The 19,219-nt window shown below is 54.6% G+C and overlaps 2 protein-coding genes across 2 annotated transcripts; one reads left to right on the top strand and one right to left on the bottom strand.

Moving 5' to 3' along the window:
• Positions 1-1,077: 1,077 nt before the first annotated feature.
• On the bottom strand, positions 1,078-2,094 carry BDQ94DRAFT_158189 (RTA1 domain-containing protein; the record flags this gene model as incomplete). The annotated part of the gene is made up of 2 exons (XM_026768902.1): positions 1,078-1,705; positions 1,760-2,094. 2 exons carry the CDS (start codon positions 2,092-2,094, stop codon positions 1,078-1,080), a joined length of 963 nt encoding a protein of 320 aa, XP_026629054.1.
• A 642-nt stretch (positions 2,095-2,736) lies between these two features.
• BDQ94DRAFT_168343 (acetyl-CoA synthetase-like protein) lies at positions 2,737-19,219 on the top strand (the record flags this gene model as incomplete). Its single annotated transcript, XM_026771028.1, has 3 exons — positions 2,737-4,183; positions 4,309-12,182; positions 12,245-19,219. The coding sequence occupies 3 exons, from the start codon at positions 2,737-2,739 to the stop codon at positions 19,217-19,219; spliced, it is 16,296 nt and encodes a 5,431-aa protein (XP_026629055.1).

Here is a 19,219-nt window from a genome sequence, read left to right on the forward strand (position 1 = left end):
AGGTTTAGTGATAGGAATTGCCTCTATTCATCTAAATACCAAGTACTACATACTGACGCCACTAAGCAAAACAAGAATGATAGTTAAGCAGCAACATTTCCAGAGAAGCTAATGTGTCGACCACGTTCGAATGATGAACATTCCCCAAACCAAGCCAACGAGTCAGTCCGTCGGGCGGAACAAAGGAGGCGCCTCAGCCTCCAAGTCAATCAACACCCGACGGTCAGCCTTACCACCCCCAAAAATTTACGGGCCAACGGTACCACCCGCCCACACGTTAGCATCCGTTAAGATATGGAAATCACCCGTCTGCTGCGGGGATTGGACTACTTGTAACATGGGGGCGGTCTTGTCATTCGTATTCCCACGCAGAACGGAAGAAAATCTAATTTCAGCGCTCTTCCAAGCGGGCGAAGGAGGCGTGCTGGGCAAACATGTTGGAAAAGAGCCTCAGAGAAGGTCCGAGCCTTTGCTAAGGGCTTGGACACCTTGGAAGCTAGGTCGATTAATTGCCAACAACTCGTATAGATGCGTTGATCGACGTTCTTTTATGCCCGGAGCGGCTTGGACCGTGCATTAGCTGGTGTCAGATTGCTGACAGGAGATCCCGTCCCCAAGCTATCTTACCTAACACTTTCCTTCCGTTGAATTTCTACTCTCCGAGACGTGATCGACCTCTAATTATCCGCAGAAGTTCGTTCAAGAGATGTTAATCATTTCTTATCTCATTATCAGAATATGTCTCAAAGCAATTTTCCGTAAAATGTCCAGTCTATTAGTGAATACAGGCAAAATAAAAAGGTATCTCTTCCGATGAGCGGGTCTAGCCCTTGATAACACTCGCGTCTGAGCTGTCATTCACTCATCCCCTGCCCACAAACAACCCGCAAGGCTGAAAACCAGAAAACAAAGAACCCGAAGCCAAGACCAGCCAAGCCTAAGCCTAATACCCGTAAGGAAAGAAAGCAAGCAAGCAAACAAACTCTTCCACGTAATCACCTCATACACATCACCCCAGTCACATCACCCCTCAATCCCCTGCACTCAGCCTCATTCTCCAAAGAAAATGAATCTAATCTAGACCCCCTTACCACCGCGAGTCCACTTAGCCAGCGCCCACTCCCTAGCCCCCAAAATCAACCCGGGGTGGAAGAAAGTCAACAACCCACAAGCCAGCACCATCATCGCTCCCTCCAGCACCATGAACGTAATCTCCTCATTGGCCAACTTGCCGCCAAATCCACCCTGTAGCTCAGCACACCGGAACACGCTCCGCACAAAGATAAACAAGACGGCCAGAGACAGGGAAACAATGAACCACGGCTCGAAGGACCGCTGTGCGCGTAGCGAATCAAACGCCGGGTTGAGAGGGACTCCTTTGCGGCTAGCCCGGCTCACACGCAGGTAGAAGTCCAGACCCAGGCACGAGAAGATGAACAGCGACACCACCTGCCACGCAAGGCCGCCGACCATGACATGCACGCCCTGGTCCTGCATGGATGAGTAGGCGTCAGCGACGGAGGCGACGGCGCCGCCCACGGCTTGCAGCAGAAGGGCGATGATGTCGAAGGTGATGAAGATGTAGGTGTAGACCTGGGGACGGAAGCGAGCGTGCTCGGCGCCATAGATCGTGATGATCCGCGATAGGGTCAGATAGATGGCTGCGGAGATGAAGGCCGGGGCGATAGTGAGAGGAACGAGATACCTGTCATGGTTGTTAGTTTTCACGCCTAAGGTTTTATTTTAGAGGGAAACTCACATCAGGAACCATGAGAATTCGAACATCGAGTAGCGGAGGAGAATCCGTCCGACGTAGCCCAAGACTTCAAGAATCAACCCAAGGGTCATGCCGATCATGTATCCCCGGGTCTTGCGCGAGATGCCGAAGAAGAGCTGCAGCACGAGAAAGAGGCCGAAGAGGACTGCGTAGAGGACGTTGCCCGCCAGATTCGGGTAGTATCGCACCCATGACAGCTGCTCGCCGTCCAGGACGAGAGGACAGGTGCATTTCGTACACAATGAGGTATCATTGAGTAGAGTCTGGTTGAAAGTAGCGAGCGTGACATTGCTCCAATCGGTAGTGCAGTTCGTCATGGTGGGCAATGGGGTCTGTGGATATGAGAAGGGAAAAGAAAATTCGTAGTGGAGATGGGGGGAAAACGAGACCAGGAAGGAAGAAAAGTGAGCTAAAAGACAACCAGATAAGCTTAAGAGAAGTAAGAAGTAAGAATTAGGAGTAAGAAACAGTGGACAGAGGAGTCTGAAAACAGTGTGAGAGGTTGATCTGATGTTGGGGCCGTAACTGCTTACTATATACTCTGAAACTGTATAGTAAGCAATCCTGCGACAGGGATGTGTTACCACAGCCACTCTGGCGCGTCTAAACCCCAACAAAGAAAATAGGCATCGAAATTCAAAAATAGGCATTGAAATTCATAACAAATAGTAAACCACAGCCTCAGTCCCTTCACTGCGGGGGCCGTAGACTAGCCTGATTAAACAATGATAATAAGCCTTACTGCTAAGCCCCACGTGGTGTGAATACAGCTGGAGTCGAGTATAGAGCCCTAGGCTACGATATAACCCAGAGGCGGAGTAGCTTCAAGTATCCTAACTTTAGATTTTTCCATACATCTTTCACTCTATTGCTGCCATATTGTTGCTGCCTGAATCCTACTATCGTTAATCGACCGACCGCTATTTGCCCTAACGCCTAGACCCATAATCTCTATCACAATGTTTACTCAAGCCACTTCTACTACCCTTTTCGAGAACGTCGGCGTCTCCCATCGCGAGAACCCCGACACTGAGCTTGCCGCTCTGATCAACGCTGCCTGGAGCATCGTGGTCTGGCAGTATACCGGCCAGGAAGACACTCGCTTCATCACCGCCACTACATCGGGAGAGGCCGACGATCTTGAATCCACCTACCAAGTATGCAACGCACAGCTCGACGGCGCAACAACAATCTCCGACTTCATCCAGCAAACACACCAAGCGACAAAGGAGCCGGCCTCCGACCAGGTCCCTTTGGCCTCCTCACGAAATGAGGCCGCTACCTCGCCATTCCTGCAATCGATTACGACCCTCACCTCCAACAAGACCTATCTCAACTCCTCCTCCCCCAGCCATCTGGATGCTACGGGCGCACTAATTGAGCTCGTGGCTATTCCTCTGCCATTTGGCAAGCTCGAACTCGTGGTGCGTTTTGCGCCATCTACCATCGACCAAGAACGAGCCGATCACCTCGCGGCTGCTTTTGCGCACGTTCTTAATTTGATCAACGACCCCGACCGGCGTCACGACCGCCTAGATGCCATCGATCTAGTCAGTAACTACGATAAGGCAAAGCTTTGGACCTGGAATAGCGTCCAGCTGCCGGAGACGGTCGAATCATGCGTCCATTTCCTCTTCCGCCAGCGCGCGCAGGAGGAGCCGGACATGCTCGCTGTGGACGCCTGGGACGGCCGCTTCACCTATGGCGAGCTGGACGCTATTTCCGATCGCATCGCAGTCTGGCTAGCTCGAGAAGAGGGCATCCGACCGGAATCCATTGTACCCCTGTGCTTTGAGAAGAGCCGCTGGGCCATCGCCGCCCTGTTGGGTGTGATCAAAGCGGGTGGTGCTATTGTGTTTATCGACCCAGCTAACCCAGTCAGCCGCAGGCAAGATATCATGGAACAAATCGACGGTAAGTGGGTACTGAGCTCGAAAAGCCAGGCCGAAACGTGGGAAAACGAAATGGGCGTGCGAACCATCGTCTTAGACGAACAATTCGCCGCCTCTCTGCCGGTCGAGGATCATATCCTCGAGTCCGGTGTTACCCCTAACAACCTCCTCTACCTTATTTTTACTTCAGGAAGCACAGGTAAGCCGAAGGGCTGTCTCATCCCGCACAAGGCATTCATCTCGGGTGCCCTCGTTCACGCCTCTCTATCCAATCTCTCCCGCGGTAGTCGTGTCTTGCAGCTCGCCTCGTACAGTTTCGATGTGAGCATGTTGGAGATCATGACTTCCCTTATCTCGGGTGCATGTGTATGCACCCCAGACATGGCGAGCATGGCCCAGGGTCTCCAGCCCATCTTCGACAAATTCGACATCACATGGGCCTTCTTGACGCCGTCGCTAGTCAAGCTGCTGCGACCTGAGATGGTTCCCAACCTCAAGACGCTCGCCCTGGGTGGTGAGCCACTCAGCAAAATCGACATCCACACTTGCAACTGATCAACGGATACGGTCCATCCGAGTGTTCCGTCGCCGCGGCAGGCGATCCACATCTAAAACCGACGAGTGATCCATCAAATATAGGCCGCGCCGTTGGCGGTCTTTGCTGGATCGTGGATGCCGAAAATCACGACCGGCTCGTCCCCCTTGGCGCCGTCGGCGAGCTATTGATCTCCGGTCCCATTCTCGCACGGGGATATTTGAATGATGCAGAAAAGACGGCCGCCTCTTTCATTGAGAACCCGATCTGGACCGAAGGCTGGTCACTGACACCATCAGGCGCGACGGTCTCAAGTGAAAGCGCATCCATGCGCTTCTACAAGACTGGTGACTTGGCCAGGTTCAACCTTGACGGCACCATCCAGATCCTTGGGCGCAAAGACACCCAAGTCAAACTCCGTGGATTACGTGTGGAGTTGGGCGAAATTGAGCACAACATCGCTCGCCACCCCCACATCAAACATGCTGCGGCGTTCCTCCCCAAGACTGGGCGGTGTAGGGAGAAAATCGTCGCCGTTGTATGTCTGAAAGATTTTGCTCAGGACTCCAAAGCTGGTCGATCCGATGCGCCCATCGACGTGCTATTTGAAGATGAGAGGCCAGATGTTAAGGTTCAGGCCGATGCCGTTCGGAACCACCTGCGCGAATGTGTGCCGGAATACATGGTTCCCGCCGTCTGGATCGTGATCGAGGCATGGCCGCTATTGGTGTCGGCCAAGCTCGATCGCAAGCGGGTCTTTAACTGGCTGTTGGACATGGATGAGGGCCTGTACAATCGCCTTTTGGGTTTGCTCGGTACTGACGTGTCAGAAAACGGCTCTTCGGATGAGAAGTCTGACGCCCATCTGTCCGAGGTTGAACGAACCCTTCGCGACATCTTCGCTCAGGCCTTGAACACTCCCGCTCACAGTTTGCCGCTGAACAAGTCTTTCATTGCGCTTGGTGGCGACAGTCTTGCTGCCATGCGTGTGATCTCACAATGCCAGCGTGCCGGCTTGAATGTGACAGTCCCGGACATGATGAAGAGTAAATGCATCAAGGACTTGGCTGGCCGCGTGGAGAAGACCTCTGGGATGAAACCAAAGCCAGATGTTTTGGATGTCTCATTTCCACTTTCGCGGGCTCAGCAGTTCTGCCTGGGTGACGGGAGGGCGGCAAACCATCTCACGCAGAGCATTCTTTTAAAACTGGATAGCACTGTTTCGGCCGCTCGTGTCAAGGCTGCGTTGGAAGCCATTGTCACCCGCCACTCCATGTTGCGGGCACGCTTTGGTGAGTCAGAAGAGAAGGGCGCCCTGTCTCTCAGGCAGACGGTCACCTCTGAGATCGAGGGTTCTTACAGCTTTCAGCATCACCGCATAGAACGTCCTGAGGATATCACCACAATCGCAGCCACAGCAGACGCCGTGTCCCTCTCTGGGCCAATCTTCTCCGCTGGTCTGGTTACAGGAGCGGAAAAGCAATTATTGGTCTTGAGAGCCCACAGTGCTGTGGTCGACGGCGCCTCCTGGAGCATCATCATACGGCAGCTCCAGACCTGCTTGAGTCTCCCAGATGGGCCTCTTCTGGGCGAAGAAGCCCAGGAGCCAGTCTCTTTCCAGAACTGGATCAGTGTCGAGAGAGAGACAACGGGTGACGAGATTGCAGTCGCGCCACGCATTCTGCTAGCATCGGAGGTTGACATGGACTACCAGGCAGTGGAGCTTGACCAGGCAACAACTACTCTGCTCTTGAGCGAGGAAGTACACAAGCCACTGCGGACTCACGTCGTCGACTTCATGATGGCAAGTCTGATGCTTTCATTTAGCCAAACATTTGGCGGCCGGGAGACCCTACCCACACTTGCTTTGTGGGAGGATGAGCGTGGACGCGCGTCTGAAGATTTTGGCATTGACCTCTCGCAAACCGTTGGTCGATTCGAGACTCTGCGTGCATTGAATCTCGATACGGCCGATACGAGCACCAACGACGCGCAAGTGCGCATGTTGAAGGAGATCAAGGACGCCCGGAAAACGATAATGGAGCCAAGCAGTATTCAGAACCCGGAGATCTCGTTTCGCTACCGCGATCTGTCGAACATTATTGACGGTCCTCGCAGCCTTGTGCAAATCAAACCGCGTCCCGTCTTTCTCCCTGCACCCGGAGCGGCTCCTTTGGTTAGCAACATCTCCATTGTGGCGGAAGTCATCGATGAGAATATTCAGCTTGCCTTTTCTTTTAACAAGAAGGTTGTTCAAGAGAACCAGGTCAAGGCGTGGATTGCGACCGCGCAGGAAACGCTTGCTTCCCTCGTTGTCAAGATGGTCAACGCCCCGGTTGAATACACCCCAACAGACTTCCCGTTATTGCACGGAATCAGCTACAACACCCTGGACAAGCTCATCAACGAACAACTGCCCCAGATCGGCCTTATTCCTGGGCCTGAGTCTTCGTTGATCGAAGACATTTATCCATGCTCGCCCATGCAGCAGGACCTGTTACTTAGCCAGCACCGGTCCGCGGATGACATGTATGATGTCTATCATATCGCGGAACTGAGGCCACGCGATGCCAGGGAGTCGGTGTCTGTTGAGCGACTTGTGAAGTCGTGGACAGAGGTCGTGCAGCGACACACGTCTCTCCGGACAATCTTCGTTGAAAGCTCCGACAGTGAGGCACAGTTCAACCAGGTCGTGCTGGCCCATACCCAGCCTAGCATCTCCATCGTGGACTGCAATGGCCCTGCCGAAGATTTCGCGTCCGTCCTTGCCAACCAAGAGCCCATCTCGATCAGAGGACCCGAGCCTGCGCATCGGTTGTCTATCTGCCGCATTGCAGGAGCCAGCCACGTTGTCATCAAACTAGAGATGAACCATGTCATCGTGGATGGCGTCTCTGCGACTGTGATTGTCCGTGATCTACTGCAGGCGTATGATGGGCATGCGGCGCAATTGGAGCCTGCAATGCCGTTCCGCAATTACATCTCCCACATCCGCGAGACGCCTCTGGAATCATCAATCGACTTCTGGGCAGATTACCTCAGGGGTCAGAGTGCGACCATGGTTCCCAGGCTGGCCAGCCTAGAGACAGAGAACCAAGGTGAGAGACAGTTGAACGTGGTGTCAGTTCCCCTGAAAGAGGAGGGCGTCTCAAATGAGGCGCTTCTCGACTTCTGCCGGAGGACCTCCGTCACCCCTGCCAACGTGTTCCAGGCTGCCTGGGCACTGGTACTCCGGGCTTATGCCGAGTCGCCCGAGCAAGTCTGCTTCGGTTACCTCTCGGCAGGGCGCGACGCTCCCCTCCCGGGCATCCAAGAAGGAGTTGGTGCTTTCCTCACTATGCTGGTGAGCCGTCTGTCTTTTGCAACAGAGGAGAAGGAAAATGGGGTTGATACCACTGCCACCGTTACAACATTGCTCGATGCGGTGCACATTGTTGCCGATGACTATGTCAATGCCCTGCCTCACCAGCACGTTGGTCTCTCCAATATCCAGCACGCACTCAAGACAGGAGGCAGTCCACTCTTCAATACCATCATTGCAGTAAACCGTGATGTTGATAGCCCAGCCGATTCGTCACTCATGTTCAAGAACATCGGGGATCACGAACCCGATGAGTACGCCATCGTCCTAGACGTGCAGCTCAACGGCTCTAACACGGCGCGTGCTTCACTCCGTCACTGGACCGATCACTTGACGGCCAAGCAAGCAGGCAATATTGCGAGTGCGCTCGGAAATGCCGTTCAAGCAATTATAACCCGGCCGGATACCCCTATCAGCGAGGTCGAACTTGTGGGCGTCGCCCATACGGATCAACTGTTGTCCTTCAACACCCACGAACTGCCACGGGCAAACCGATTGATCTTCACAAATTTCGAGAAGCTCGCCCGCGTGCAGCCTCGCGCTCCGGCGGTGTGTGCTTGGGATGGCGAGTGGACATACAGTCAGCTCGATGATGTATCCAACCGGCTCGCACATTACCTGCGTAGCTTGGCCGTAGGTCCCGAGACCGTTGTGCCACACTGTTTCCCGAAGTCAGGTTGGACCATCGTGACGTGCCTTGCGATTCTGAAAGCCGGTGGTGCCTTCGTCGGCCTGGATCCGACGCATCCAAGAAAGCGACTGGAGGGTTTGGTCCAAGAAGCCGGAGCCAAGGTGGTGTGTGTGGCACCGCAGAATCGGCACTTGTTCGAAGGGTGTGACAACTTGACCATTGTGGAGATCACGCCAGAGTTCGTTGCCAAGCTCCCTTCAAAGTCTGGCCCGGCATGCAGTTACATCCAGCCAAACAATGCGGCTTGCGTCGTTTTCACGTCTGGTACGACCGGTCGGCCCAAGGCTGTAGTGGTGGAACATGCCTCGATGGCGACCCTGTCAGATCTCATGGGTCCTGCGGTTCGTATCGGCCCAGAGGCTCGCGTCTTCCAGTTCGCCAGCTACACCTTTGATACATCGAATCAGGACATTTTCACGACCCTCCAGCGCGGTGGCTGCGTCTGCGTGCCGTCAGATGAGGACCGTGTCAATGATATCCCTGGAGCATTGAACCGCCTTCGTGCTAACCACGCCCACTTAACCAGCACCGTTATTAGTCTCATGCGCCCGGAGCAGGTCCCCCAGCTCCGATGGTTGTTCAGCGCTGGCGAGCCCCTTACCCGGGAGAACGTTGAGATCTGGGCGCCAGCAGTCGAGCTTTACAACAGCTATGGCCCGGCCGAGTCATCTGTCGCCGTCACTTGTACACCCACCCGTCTGAGCGCGAATGGCAGCCCAGCAAACATCGGTCAGGCTTTTGGTTGCCACGCATGGATCGCGGATCCCACCGACTACCACAAGCTGATGCCTCTGGGTGCCGTGGGCGAGCTCCTTCTTGAGGGTCCGCTGCTCGCGCGTCACTACCTGAACAACCCAGAACAGACAGCTGCAGCCTTTGTCCAGAACCCCAGATGGGCGAAGAGTATGACTCCACACCAGAACCGGCGATTCTACCGAACCGGCGATCTGTGTCGCTTCAACCGTGACGGCAGCCTGACCATCATCGGCCGTCGTGATAGCCAGATCAAGATTCACGGCCAGCGCGTTGAGCTTGACCACATCAAGTACGAAGTTCAGGCCCAGCTCGCCCAGCTTGACCAGTCGAGTCTGGTTTCCGTTGATGCCGTGATGCTTCCAAAGGTCCAAATCCAGGACCGAACTTTGGTAGCATTCGTTCAGTTCCTCGACGAGGCGCCTGCGAAGCCCCTGGACACTTTGTCCATTCCCATGACTGAGACGCTCGCCCGCCTGTTCTCCGACCTGAAGCGAGCCCTCAAGACAAGCCTACCTCAATACATGGTCCCGGCCATGTTCGTCCCAATCACGCAGATTCCACGAACCGCGAACGGCAAGCTGGCTCGTAATGTCCTGCGGGAGATAATCGCTGGTCTTTCCGAGGCCGACGTTTCTCGTTACATGCTGCAGGGTGAGACCACGAAGAAAGCCCCGACGACACCCCGTGAGCAGAAGCTTCAAGCCGCCTGGAGTAAAGTCCTGAACTTGCCCTTGGAGAAGGTGGGCGCTTCTGATGACTTCTTCCAACTTGGAGGCGACTCAGTTGTGGCCATGCGGCTTGCAGGCGCTGCACGAGTGGCAGGCATGTCCTTGACTTTCGCGGACATCTTCGCGAATCCCGTCTTGTCCGACATGGCCCAAGTCGTGCGAATGGGCGATGAATCTGGAGAACAGGAGACAGATGAGAAAGCATTTGACCTTGTCCCACTGTCATCCACGTCATCACTGCAGACGATTCGCGCCGAAGCGGCAACACAGTGTGGTGTCAGGCCTGATGCCATCGTTGATATGTACCCATCCACCCCACTACAGGAGGGTCTGGTCGCTCTTTCGATGCGACAAACCGGAGCGTACAAGGATCAGCGCATCCTGCGCCTCACAGACCCAAATTACGACGTGTCTAGATTCCGCCGTGCGTTCGATGCCGTTGTCTCCGCCGAACCTATTTTCCGAACGCGCTTTGTGAGCGTCAGTGGCGCCGGACTCCTCCAGACGGTACTGAATGTCCCGGTTGACTGGATCAAGCGCGACAATCTGGCCGCGTATCTCGACGAGGATTTAAACGCTCCGGTGACCTATGGAAGTGCGCTCATCCGTCTCGCCATGGTAGAGGAGAACGGAGAACGTTACATCGTGTGGTCAGGACACCATGCACTGTGCGACGGCTTCAGCATGGACATCACATTCGAACAGATTGCCCACGCGATGGCACACGAGGGTTCCGTGGTCCCCAAGCCGGTCTCCTTCAAGGGATTCATCCGCTTCTTGCAGGATCAGGAACGAGACAGCTCTGCCAGGGAGTACTGGCAGAAGCAGTTCCCTGCTGACGGCGAGGCACCGCCCCAATTTCCACCCAGGCCACAAGGTCACCAGGTTGTTCCTCATCGCGCTTGTCGCTTACAATTCCAGCTGAATCGCCCGGCTGGAACCAAGATCTCAGTGACGAACTATCTGCGCGCCGCATGGGGTCTCGTCGTGGCTCGACACCAGGACAGCTCGGACGTTCTGTTCGGCGTGACCCTTTCTGGCCGAAACGCCCCGGTTGCAGGTATCTCTACCATGAACGGGCCCACAATGACAACCGCCCCGTTCCGCATGACCGTTCCGTTGGATAGCGAGACAACGGTAGCTCAGTACCTGGACGCCCTCCACCAACAGGCCATTACAATGATGCCGTTTGAACACACCGGTCTGCAGAATATTCGTCGTCTCAATGAGCTGGCTCGTGCGGCTGTAGACAATATGGGACATCGTTTTGCGGTGGAGCCGAGCATCAGCGACGTCAGCGAGGCCCTTGACGGCATGGAAATTGTAACCGCCGATCTTCCAGAGGGCTTTTACACCGATGCCTTGGTCATTCGCAACTACGACCACAGTGATGGAGCAATCGTCGTGGAAGCTCGCTATGATCACACCTTGATCTCTGACCGGGATATGCAGAGACTGCTTAGCCAATACAACCATGTGGTCCAGCAACTGACCAGTCAACCGGAGACGTGCATTCGTGATATCCAAGTGCTTAGCCCCGACGACATCAGTGAGATCATGTCATGGAATGGTGATCTACCTGAAACGGTTCAAGGGTGCGTGCATCAACTTGTCGCAGAGCGAGCGAAGAAGCGTCCAGACGCTGAGGCCGTGTGTGCCTGGGACGGAAGTTACACCTTTGGGGAACTGGATGGGGTGACCGAACGCCTCGCAGCCCATCTTCAGAACCTCGGCGTCGGCCCAGAAGTGACGGTCGCTCTTTGCTTTGACAAGTCCAAATGGAATGTCGTCTCTATGTTATCCATCCTGAAGGCTGGCGGTTGCTACACGGCCTTGAGTCCGGCATACCCAGCCGCTCGCATGCAGGATATCCTCCAGGATGTCCAAGCACCCCTGGTACTGTGCTCACCCCACCATGCAGATAAGTTCTCTGGCATGGCGCCCAAGGTTCTGCCAATCGATGATGCCAGTTTCGAATACCTACCCAAGCAAACAACAACCGACCGCGTCACCTCCGCAGTGCAACCATCCAATGCAGCACTGATCGTTTTCACCTCCGGCAGTACCGGTAAGCCCAAGGGCGCAATCATTGAACATCGTGGTTTGTGTTCCATGCAACACTATGAAGGACCTCATGTACAAATGGGACCGGATACTCGCACACTACAATTCGCCTCCCATGTCTTCGACGTGTCCAACTCGGAGGTTTTTACCACCTTGATGCGCGGTGGCTGCGTGTGCGTGCCGTCTGAGATCGAGCGACTTAGCGACCTCGCTGGCGCAGTTAACAAGTACAGAGTGAACTGGTCCTTCCACGTTCCAACAACTGCAGAGACACTCGATCCGGAGCAGATGCCAGGCTTGAAGCATCTGGCATTAGGCGGTGAGGCCATCAGTCAAGGCCTATGTGACCGCTGGGCATCTCGTGTGACATTACTCAATGTGCGTTTTCTATAAATCTCTCTATTTTGCTTTTATTTGATCTCAGTGCTAATCCATAACAGTCATATGGACCCTCGGAGTGCAGTATCTGGACCAGTGTCTCGCATCTGCAGCCAGGGACCTTGTCTCCGAACAACATCGGTCGCGGACTTGGCTGCCGGACATGGATCACCGAAGCAAATGACCACAATCGTCTGGTGGCGATTGGGTGCGTGGGTGAACTCTGTGTAGAAGGCCCAATCGTCACACGAGGCTATAAAGCCAATCCCGAACAGACCGCTGCTGCCTACATCGAGAACCCAGCATTTGCGCGGGCTCTGGGCATCCAAGCCATGCGCATCTACAAGACAGGTGACTTGGTCAAGTATGATGCAGACGGCACTATCCTCTATGTCGGCCGTAAGGATAGCCAAGTCAAGGTCCGTGGACAGCGCATTGAGCTGAGCGAGGTGGAACAAAACATCGTGGCCCACGGCATTGATGCAGACGCTGTCGTTGTCGAAAAGGTCTTCTTGGATGGGAACAAAGACCGCGTGGCTCTGGCGGCCTTCCTAAGACTCAATGCATCCTCTGAGTCGACTGGTGCATCTGGGGATGTCGAAAGCATGGACGTCGTTCGAGACCAGCTCGTCGCCCTCAAGAACCACTTATTGGACACCATTCCTCCTCACATGGTCCCCTCTTTCTTTATTCCTCTACGATCCATGCCTGTGACACAGACGGGAAAGAAGAACCGCAAAGCGCTCAGGACACTTGGCGCATCTTTGTCGTCCGAGCAAAGACAACAGTATACTCTGGACGATGAAGCCGATTCATCAAACACCAACGGAGGTCGCGCATGCACAAGCGAAGCTGAGAAGCGGCTCCGAGCATTGTGGTCTGAAGTCCTCGGAATCTTCCCAGAGGAGTCAATCTCAGCCAACGACAATTTCTTCCACAGAGGAGGTGATTCAATTCAAGCCATGCGACTTGCGGCCGCGGCTCGTCGCGCTGGCAAAGCGCTGGCAGTGAGCGACTTGTTCCGCATGCCGCGACTGTACCAAATGGCCGAGCTCTGGGAGAGCAGTGTGCAAAGCCAAGACGCAACCATTGCGCCTTTCTCGCTGCTCCAGCCAGAGATCGTTGACGACGCTATTCAGGAGGCCGTTCGCCAATGCAATGTCGATGCGAGCGACATCGAAGACATTTATCTCTGTTCGGCACTGCAGGAAGGTCTCATGGCAGTCTCCACTCGGAAGCAGGGCTCCTACATCTCGACAAGAATCTTCGACTTGCCAGCTGATCTCGACATTGATCGCTTTAAGGGGGCATGGCAAAAGGCCGCCGACGTCTTCCCGATCCTGCGTACGCGCATTATCCTCGGTCGTGCCTCCGAGTCTCTCCAGGTCGTGCTCAAGGAACAGCTAGCATGGCAGACCATCACCGATGAGACATCCTTTAGCCTTCCCGTGATTGAGTACGGAGGCCGTCTGTGCTCCTTTGCAATTGACATCGAGGCACGCAAATTTGTCTTGGCCCTCCATCACGCTCTTTATGATGGCTGGAGTGCCACGGTACTCCTTGGGGCTGTGGAAAAGTTCTACGCGGGTGAGCAATATCAGGTGGGTCCAGGATATAATGTCTTCATTCGGCATCTCTCTCAAGTTGATCAATCCGAGTCGGACAATTTCTGGAAAGATCAGCTCAGTGGTACACCCGCACATTTCCCCAAGTTGCCCTCCAAAACATACGAGGCCAAGAACAGCGCCAACGTCTCTCACACCATCCGTCTACCAGCGCCCGAGCATCAACCCACTGGAATACTCAAGTCAACCTTGCTCCGAGCGGCATGGGCCATCGTGAGTTCCAGGCATGGCGGGTCCAATGATATTACCTTTGGTGCAGCCCAATCAGGTCGCGACTGCGCTGTCCCTGGCATCGTGGAAGTTGTCGGCCCAACTGTTACGACGGTACCGGTTCGGATCCAGATCAATGACGACGAGGCCATCGTCAACTTCCTCCAGCGGGTTCAAGAGCAATCTGTCAGCATGATCCCGCACCAGCATGCCGGCGTACAAACACTTCGACAGTTGGGCAAAGACGTCCAACCCGCGCTTGACTTCACTACATTGTTCGAGTTCGGGGAGGATTCCACCCAGAGTGGCTTCATCACTGAGATAGAAATGCCTGAGCTGCTGGATGGACTCTGGTCATACCCTATTGTTTTTGAGTGCCATCTGGCTCAGAGCGGGGAGACTGTCAACGTTTTGGCACGACATGACCCGACCGTCATTCCCACGCACCAGATGGATTGGATCTGCAAACAGTTCGAACACGTCGTCGACCAGCTCTACCGTATGGCATCTGACGGGCTCGAGGCTAGGAAGGTTGGTGAACTCGACCTCTTCGGCCCAAGTGACTTTACCCAAATCGAGGCCTGGAATGCTAGATGGCCTGTGGGTTCCATCGACGGCAAGGCAGTTCACGAGGCCATTGCCGAGCAATGCCGACTTCATCCCCAGAACCTCGCCCTCTCAGGCTGGGATGGCGAGATGACCTACGCCCAGCTAGAGCACTACGCGACAAAGCTAGCAAAGACACTTGTTTTAAAGGGCGTTGGACTCGAAGTCATGGTTCCACTCTGCTTTGACAAGTCCACCTGGGCCATCGTGTCTACCATAGCTATCATCAAAGCCGGAGGCGTCGTTGTGCATCTTGGGCCTACTCACCCGGCGAACCGCAGAAAAGAGATCTTGAAGACGATCGGGGCCGAGTTTGTATTGGTCTCGCCGCAACACACTGGCATCTTTGATGATGCCGCTGTCACAACCATCCCGATTGACCGAGAGTATTTGGATCGACTGCCCGATGTTGACTACGTGGAACTGCCCAAGGTCAAGCCCTCCAACGCAGTCTATGTTTGCTTCACTTCAGGAAGCACGGGTCGGCCCAAGGGAATTGTGGTCGAACACGGCAATCTGCGCATGAGCGCACAGGCACATGGTGCTCAATTCAAGGTCAACCCTGGCACCAGGGTGTTCCAGTTCTCGGCTTATACTTTCGATATCGGTCTCGGTGACATTTTCATTTCCCTCCAACGCGGAGCCACCATCTGCACGCCATCTGAGTGGGAGAGGTTGAACGAGCTTCCTGGAGCTATCACCAAATATAAGGCAAACTTCATGTCGGTCACCCCGTCGGTGGCCAAACTTCTCCGCCCAGAAGCCGTTCCAACACTGCGTACCCTTGTCCTCGGTGGTGAAGCACCCACTCAAGACAACGTGCAAACCTGGTCCGATAAAGTGAACCTAGTTATCATTTGGGGACCAGCCGAGACCACCATCTACGCATCGGCTACGCCGCCCACCACTCGGCAAACAAGTGCACAAGGCCTCGGAAACCCAATGGGTAGTGTAATGTGGCTGTGCGATCCAGACAACCACAACAGGCTGGTGCCCCTTGGTTGCGTTGGTGAGATTGTTGTCGAGGGCCCGCTTGTCTCGCGTGGCTATCTCAAGGATGAGGCAAAGACGGCAGCTGCGTACATCGAGGATCCAGTCTGGGCTAAGAAGCTGGACAAGAGTGCCTCGCCTCGCCGGATGTACAAAACTGGAGATTTGGCACGCTACGACGCCAACGGATATATGTTATTCTCCGGTCGTAAAGACAATCAGGTGAAGCTCCACGGACAAAGAATGGAGCTAGACGAAGTTGAACACGCCATGTTAAGACACGAAAGAGTGCGCCAGGCTGTCGCGCGTATCCCTCGGCACGGACCACTCAAAGACAAGCTGGTGGCGATGTTGAGTCTCCATGATGTCTCATCGACCAACTCCCCCGTTGCAAACACAATTATTGTGCTTGATGAAGCCTCCCATGGTATTAAGGTTGGACAGGAACTTGCCTCCGTGCGTGAGTTGCTGCAGAAGAACCTGCCAAGCTACATGGTACCAACAATTTGGATTGGTGTCGAGGCTGTTCCGCTGAGCGCCAATTCGAAGGTTGATCGGAAATCCGTTGATGCTTGGATGGAAGAGATGGATCAGGAAACTTATGCCTCGTTGCTGCGCGACGGAGGTAGTGATAAGAAAGAAGAAGAAATTCGCCGCCCATCCACCCCGGTGGAGCAAATTCTGTGCAACCTCATCAGCAAGATCCTTGGCTTGAACTCGGAGACACTCAACCTCAACTCTTCGTTCCTGGCCCTTGGTGGCGACTCCGTCGCTGCCATGCAGTTGCGTAGCAAGTCTCGCGCTGAGGGAGTTACGGTCTCCATGCTGGACATTATCAGGAGCAAGAGTCTCGTCGAGCTTGCGTCTAAGGCGGAATATACCGAACCAACTGTGAAGAAGGTCCAGGACGGGTCCTTTGATCTCTCGCCAATCCAGCAGATGTACTTCGATCTCGTGGGATCTGCTGCAGATGCAAACATTGGTCATTTCGACCAGAGCATTCTTCTGGAAGTCAACAGCGACGTGGCGCCTCAAACCTTGCGACAGGCCCTCGCACAGGTTGTTCGGCGGCACTCAATGCTCCGCGCCCGATATGCTCGAAACGATGCCGGCCAGTGGTATCAGTACCTTGCTGAAGATTCAGCCAATTCATTCCATTTCAGCGTCGAAGATGTGGAAGACGGTTATCAAGTGTCCAGAATACTGAGGAACATGGGTGGCGTGTTTGACATCGAGAAGGGCCCAGTCTTCGCTGCCCGCGTATACAATCTTCGTTCAGAGCGCAAACAGTTGATTTTTGTTCATGCTCATCATTTGGTGGTGGATGTGGTTTCGTGGCACGTTCTGCTGGGCGATCTGGAGCTTGCCATTGCCACTGGCAGCTTGGCCGGCCCAGCTCCGCTCTCTTTCCAGAGTTGGTTGCGTTCTCAAAAGGAAATGGCGCAGTCTCTTGAACCACGAGACCTGCTACCTTTCTCAAACACAAGCATGCCTGTGGCCAACTTTGAATATTGGGGAATGGGAGGCAACAAGTCCAACAGATACTGCGACGCCGTCGTGACCGACTTTTGGCTCGATGAGTCCCTAACGACCCAGTTAATGAGTGTCAGCAAGGGGACTTCAAGCGCTGCCCCTGTCGACATCATTCTGGCTTCTCTTCTCCACACCTTTGCAGCCGTTTTCCCTGACCGTGCCGCACCACCAGTCTTCTCTGAGGGCCATGGTCGCGAGTCATGGAACAACCAGATCGATCCTTCCGGCACAGTGGGTTGGTTCACAACTATGAGCCCACTGCATGTATCTGATCTGCAATTGGATATTATCAAGACCGTGCAGACCGTAAAGGATCTCCGTCGCCGGCTACCGGCTAACGGCATGTCATATTTCAGCTCCAGGTATCTCTCCGACAAAGGGCGCAAAGCCTTTGGTTCTCATTTCGATATGGAGATCATGTTCAACTACCTTGGCCGGTCCTCTGAAGTTGGAAGTGAGAACGCTCTTCTCTCGCATGCCGAACTACCAGACGGCGAGACCTTCGACCAATTGGTCCAAGATGAAAAGCTTCCCCGCTGGTCTCTCTTCGACATCGTTGCCCTTGTTGTTGGCGGCAGAACCCACGTTACCATGGCCTATAACAAGCACATGCAACACCAGGATAGAATCGTTGAGTGGGCAGCCAAGACAAAGTCCACTCTGAGCCTTGCCATTGAGGTTCTCAGTGGAGTGAAAAGCCTGCCGCTCACTCCGCCAACGACTCCCAAACCCTCACCCGTGCAGCACCAGCCCCAGGATCAATGCATCACCCTCGACAGCATTGAAGGAATTTACCCCTGTGCCCCAGTACAGCGTCACATGCTCACAGAGCGCGAAAAGCACCCCAACCGCCGCTTGTACGAAATGGATTTCACTTACCAAGCTCATGCACTCAATGGTGTCGTCGACGCGGATAGAATCCGCGAAGCATGGCACCAGGTCGTGCAACGCCATCCCGCACTCCGAACTGTCTTCCTTCCCAGCATGTCTTCGCCCGGCTCCTACGATCAAGTTATCATTCGAAACTGGCACCCCGAGGTCCCCATGATCGAGTGTGCCAGTGAGGAGGAGATGACGGCTCGCATGGACGCCTACCGATCGGTCAACTACAGCCTCTCGAACAGAAAGCCACACCATCAGCTCACCTTGTTCAGTACAACAGTCAATGGCGTGCAAAAGGTTGCCTTCAAAACCGAAACAGACCACACACTTACCGACGGCGTTTCTGTCGCTCTGATCCTCCGTGACCTGATGCTGGCGTACGAGGGCAAGCTTCCCGTCACCCCAGCCCCGTCATTCGGTAGCTATTCAGTCTGGGTCAACGGGATGAGCCAAGGCGAGACACTAGTTAAGGACAAGGAATACTGGCTAGAGTTCGCGCGGAGCGCAGGCCCATCGCTTATCCCTCATACTGATGCCTCCACCCTCGTACTATCCCAACCCCGGGTCCACAAGACAAAGACCATCAACCTGGATTCGGAAACTACCAGCCGACTCCCCGCCTTCTGCGTGCAGCACGGTGTCACTATGGCAGCGTTCCTCCAGACGGCCTGGGGAATGGTGTTACAGCACCTCACGGGATCTGACAAGACGCTCTTCTCCTTCATGACCGCCAACAGGGATGCGCCGTTCGCCGGCGCAGCAGAGACCGTTGGTCCGCTCATTCAAATGCTTCTGTGTCGGATCGATCTCAGCAACAAGGAGATTGGCGACGTGTTGAGGCAAGCACGAGATGACTTCCTCGAGTCGCTGGAGCATCAGTACGGACTGGCCCAGATGGAAGACGTGTGGCAGATCCCAGCGTGGAATTCCCTTATGAGTCTACAGTACATGGACTCGCGAGTGGGTCAGAAGGCCACGGAGAGGACTGAACTGGAGGTTGAGCTGCGTTCGGCAGAAGATCCCACTGCGTGGGACGTGTCGATCGGTGTGCAGATCCATAGTCGGGGAGACGGTGTTACTGAGGTGGATGCGGAGCTTGGCTATTGGTCCGATGTGCTCACGAATGAGCGGGCAGGAGATGTGAAGGATTTGTTTGAAGTATCTGTGAAGAAGATGCTTGATGGATGTTGA

Source organism: Aspergillus welwitschiae, assembly GCF_003344945.1.
Source record: "Aspergillus welwitschiae strain CBS 139.54b unplaced genomic scaffold BDQ94scaffold_8, whole genome shotgun sequence".
In the NCBI taxonomy this organism is placed as follows: Eukaryota; Fungi; Ascomycota; class Eurotiomycetes; order Eurotiales; family Aspergillaceae; genus Aspergillus; species Aspergillus welwitschiae.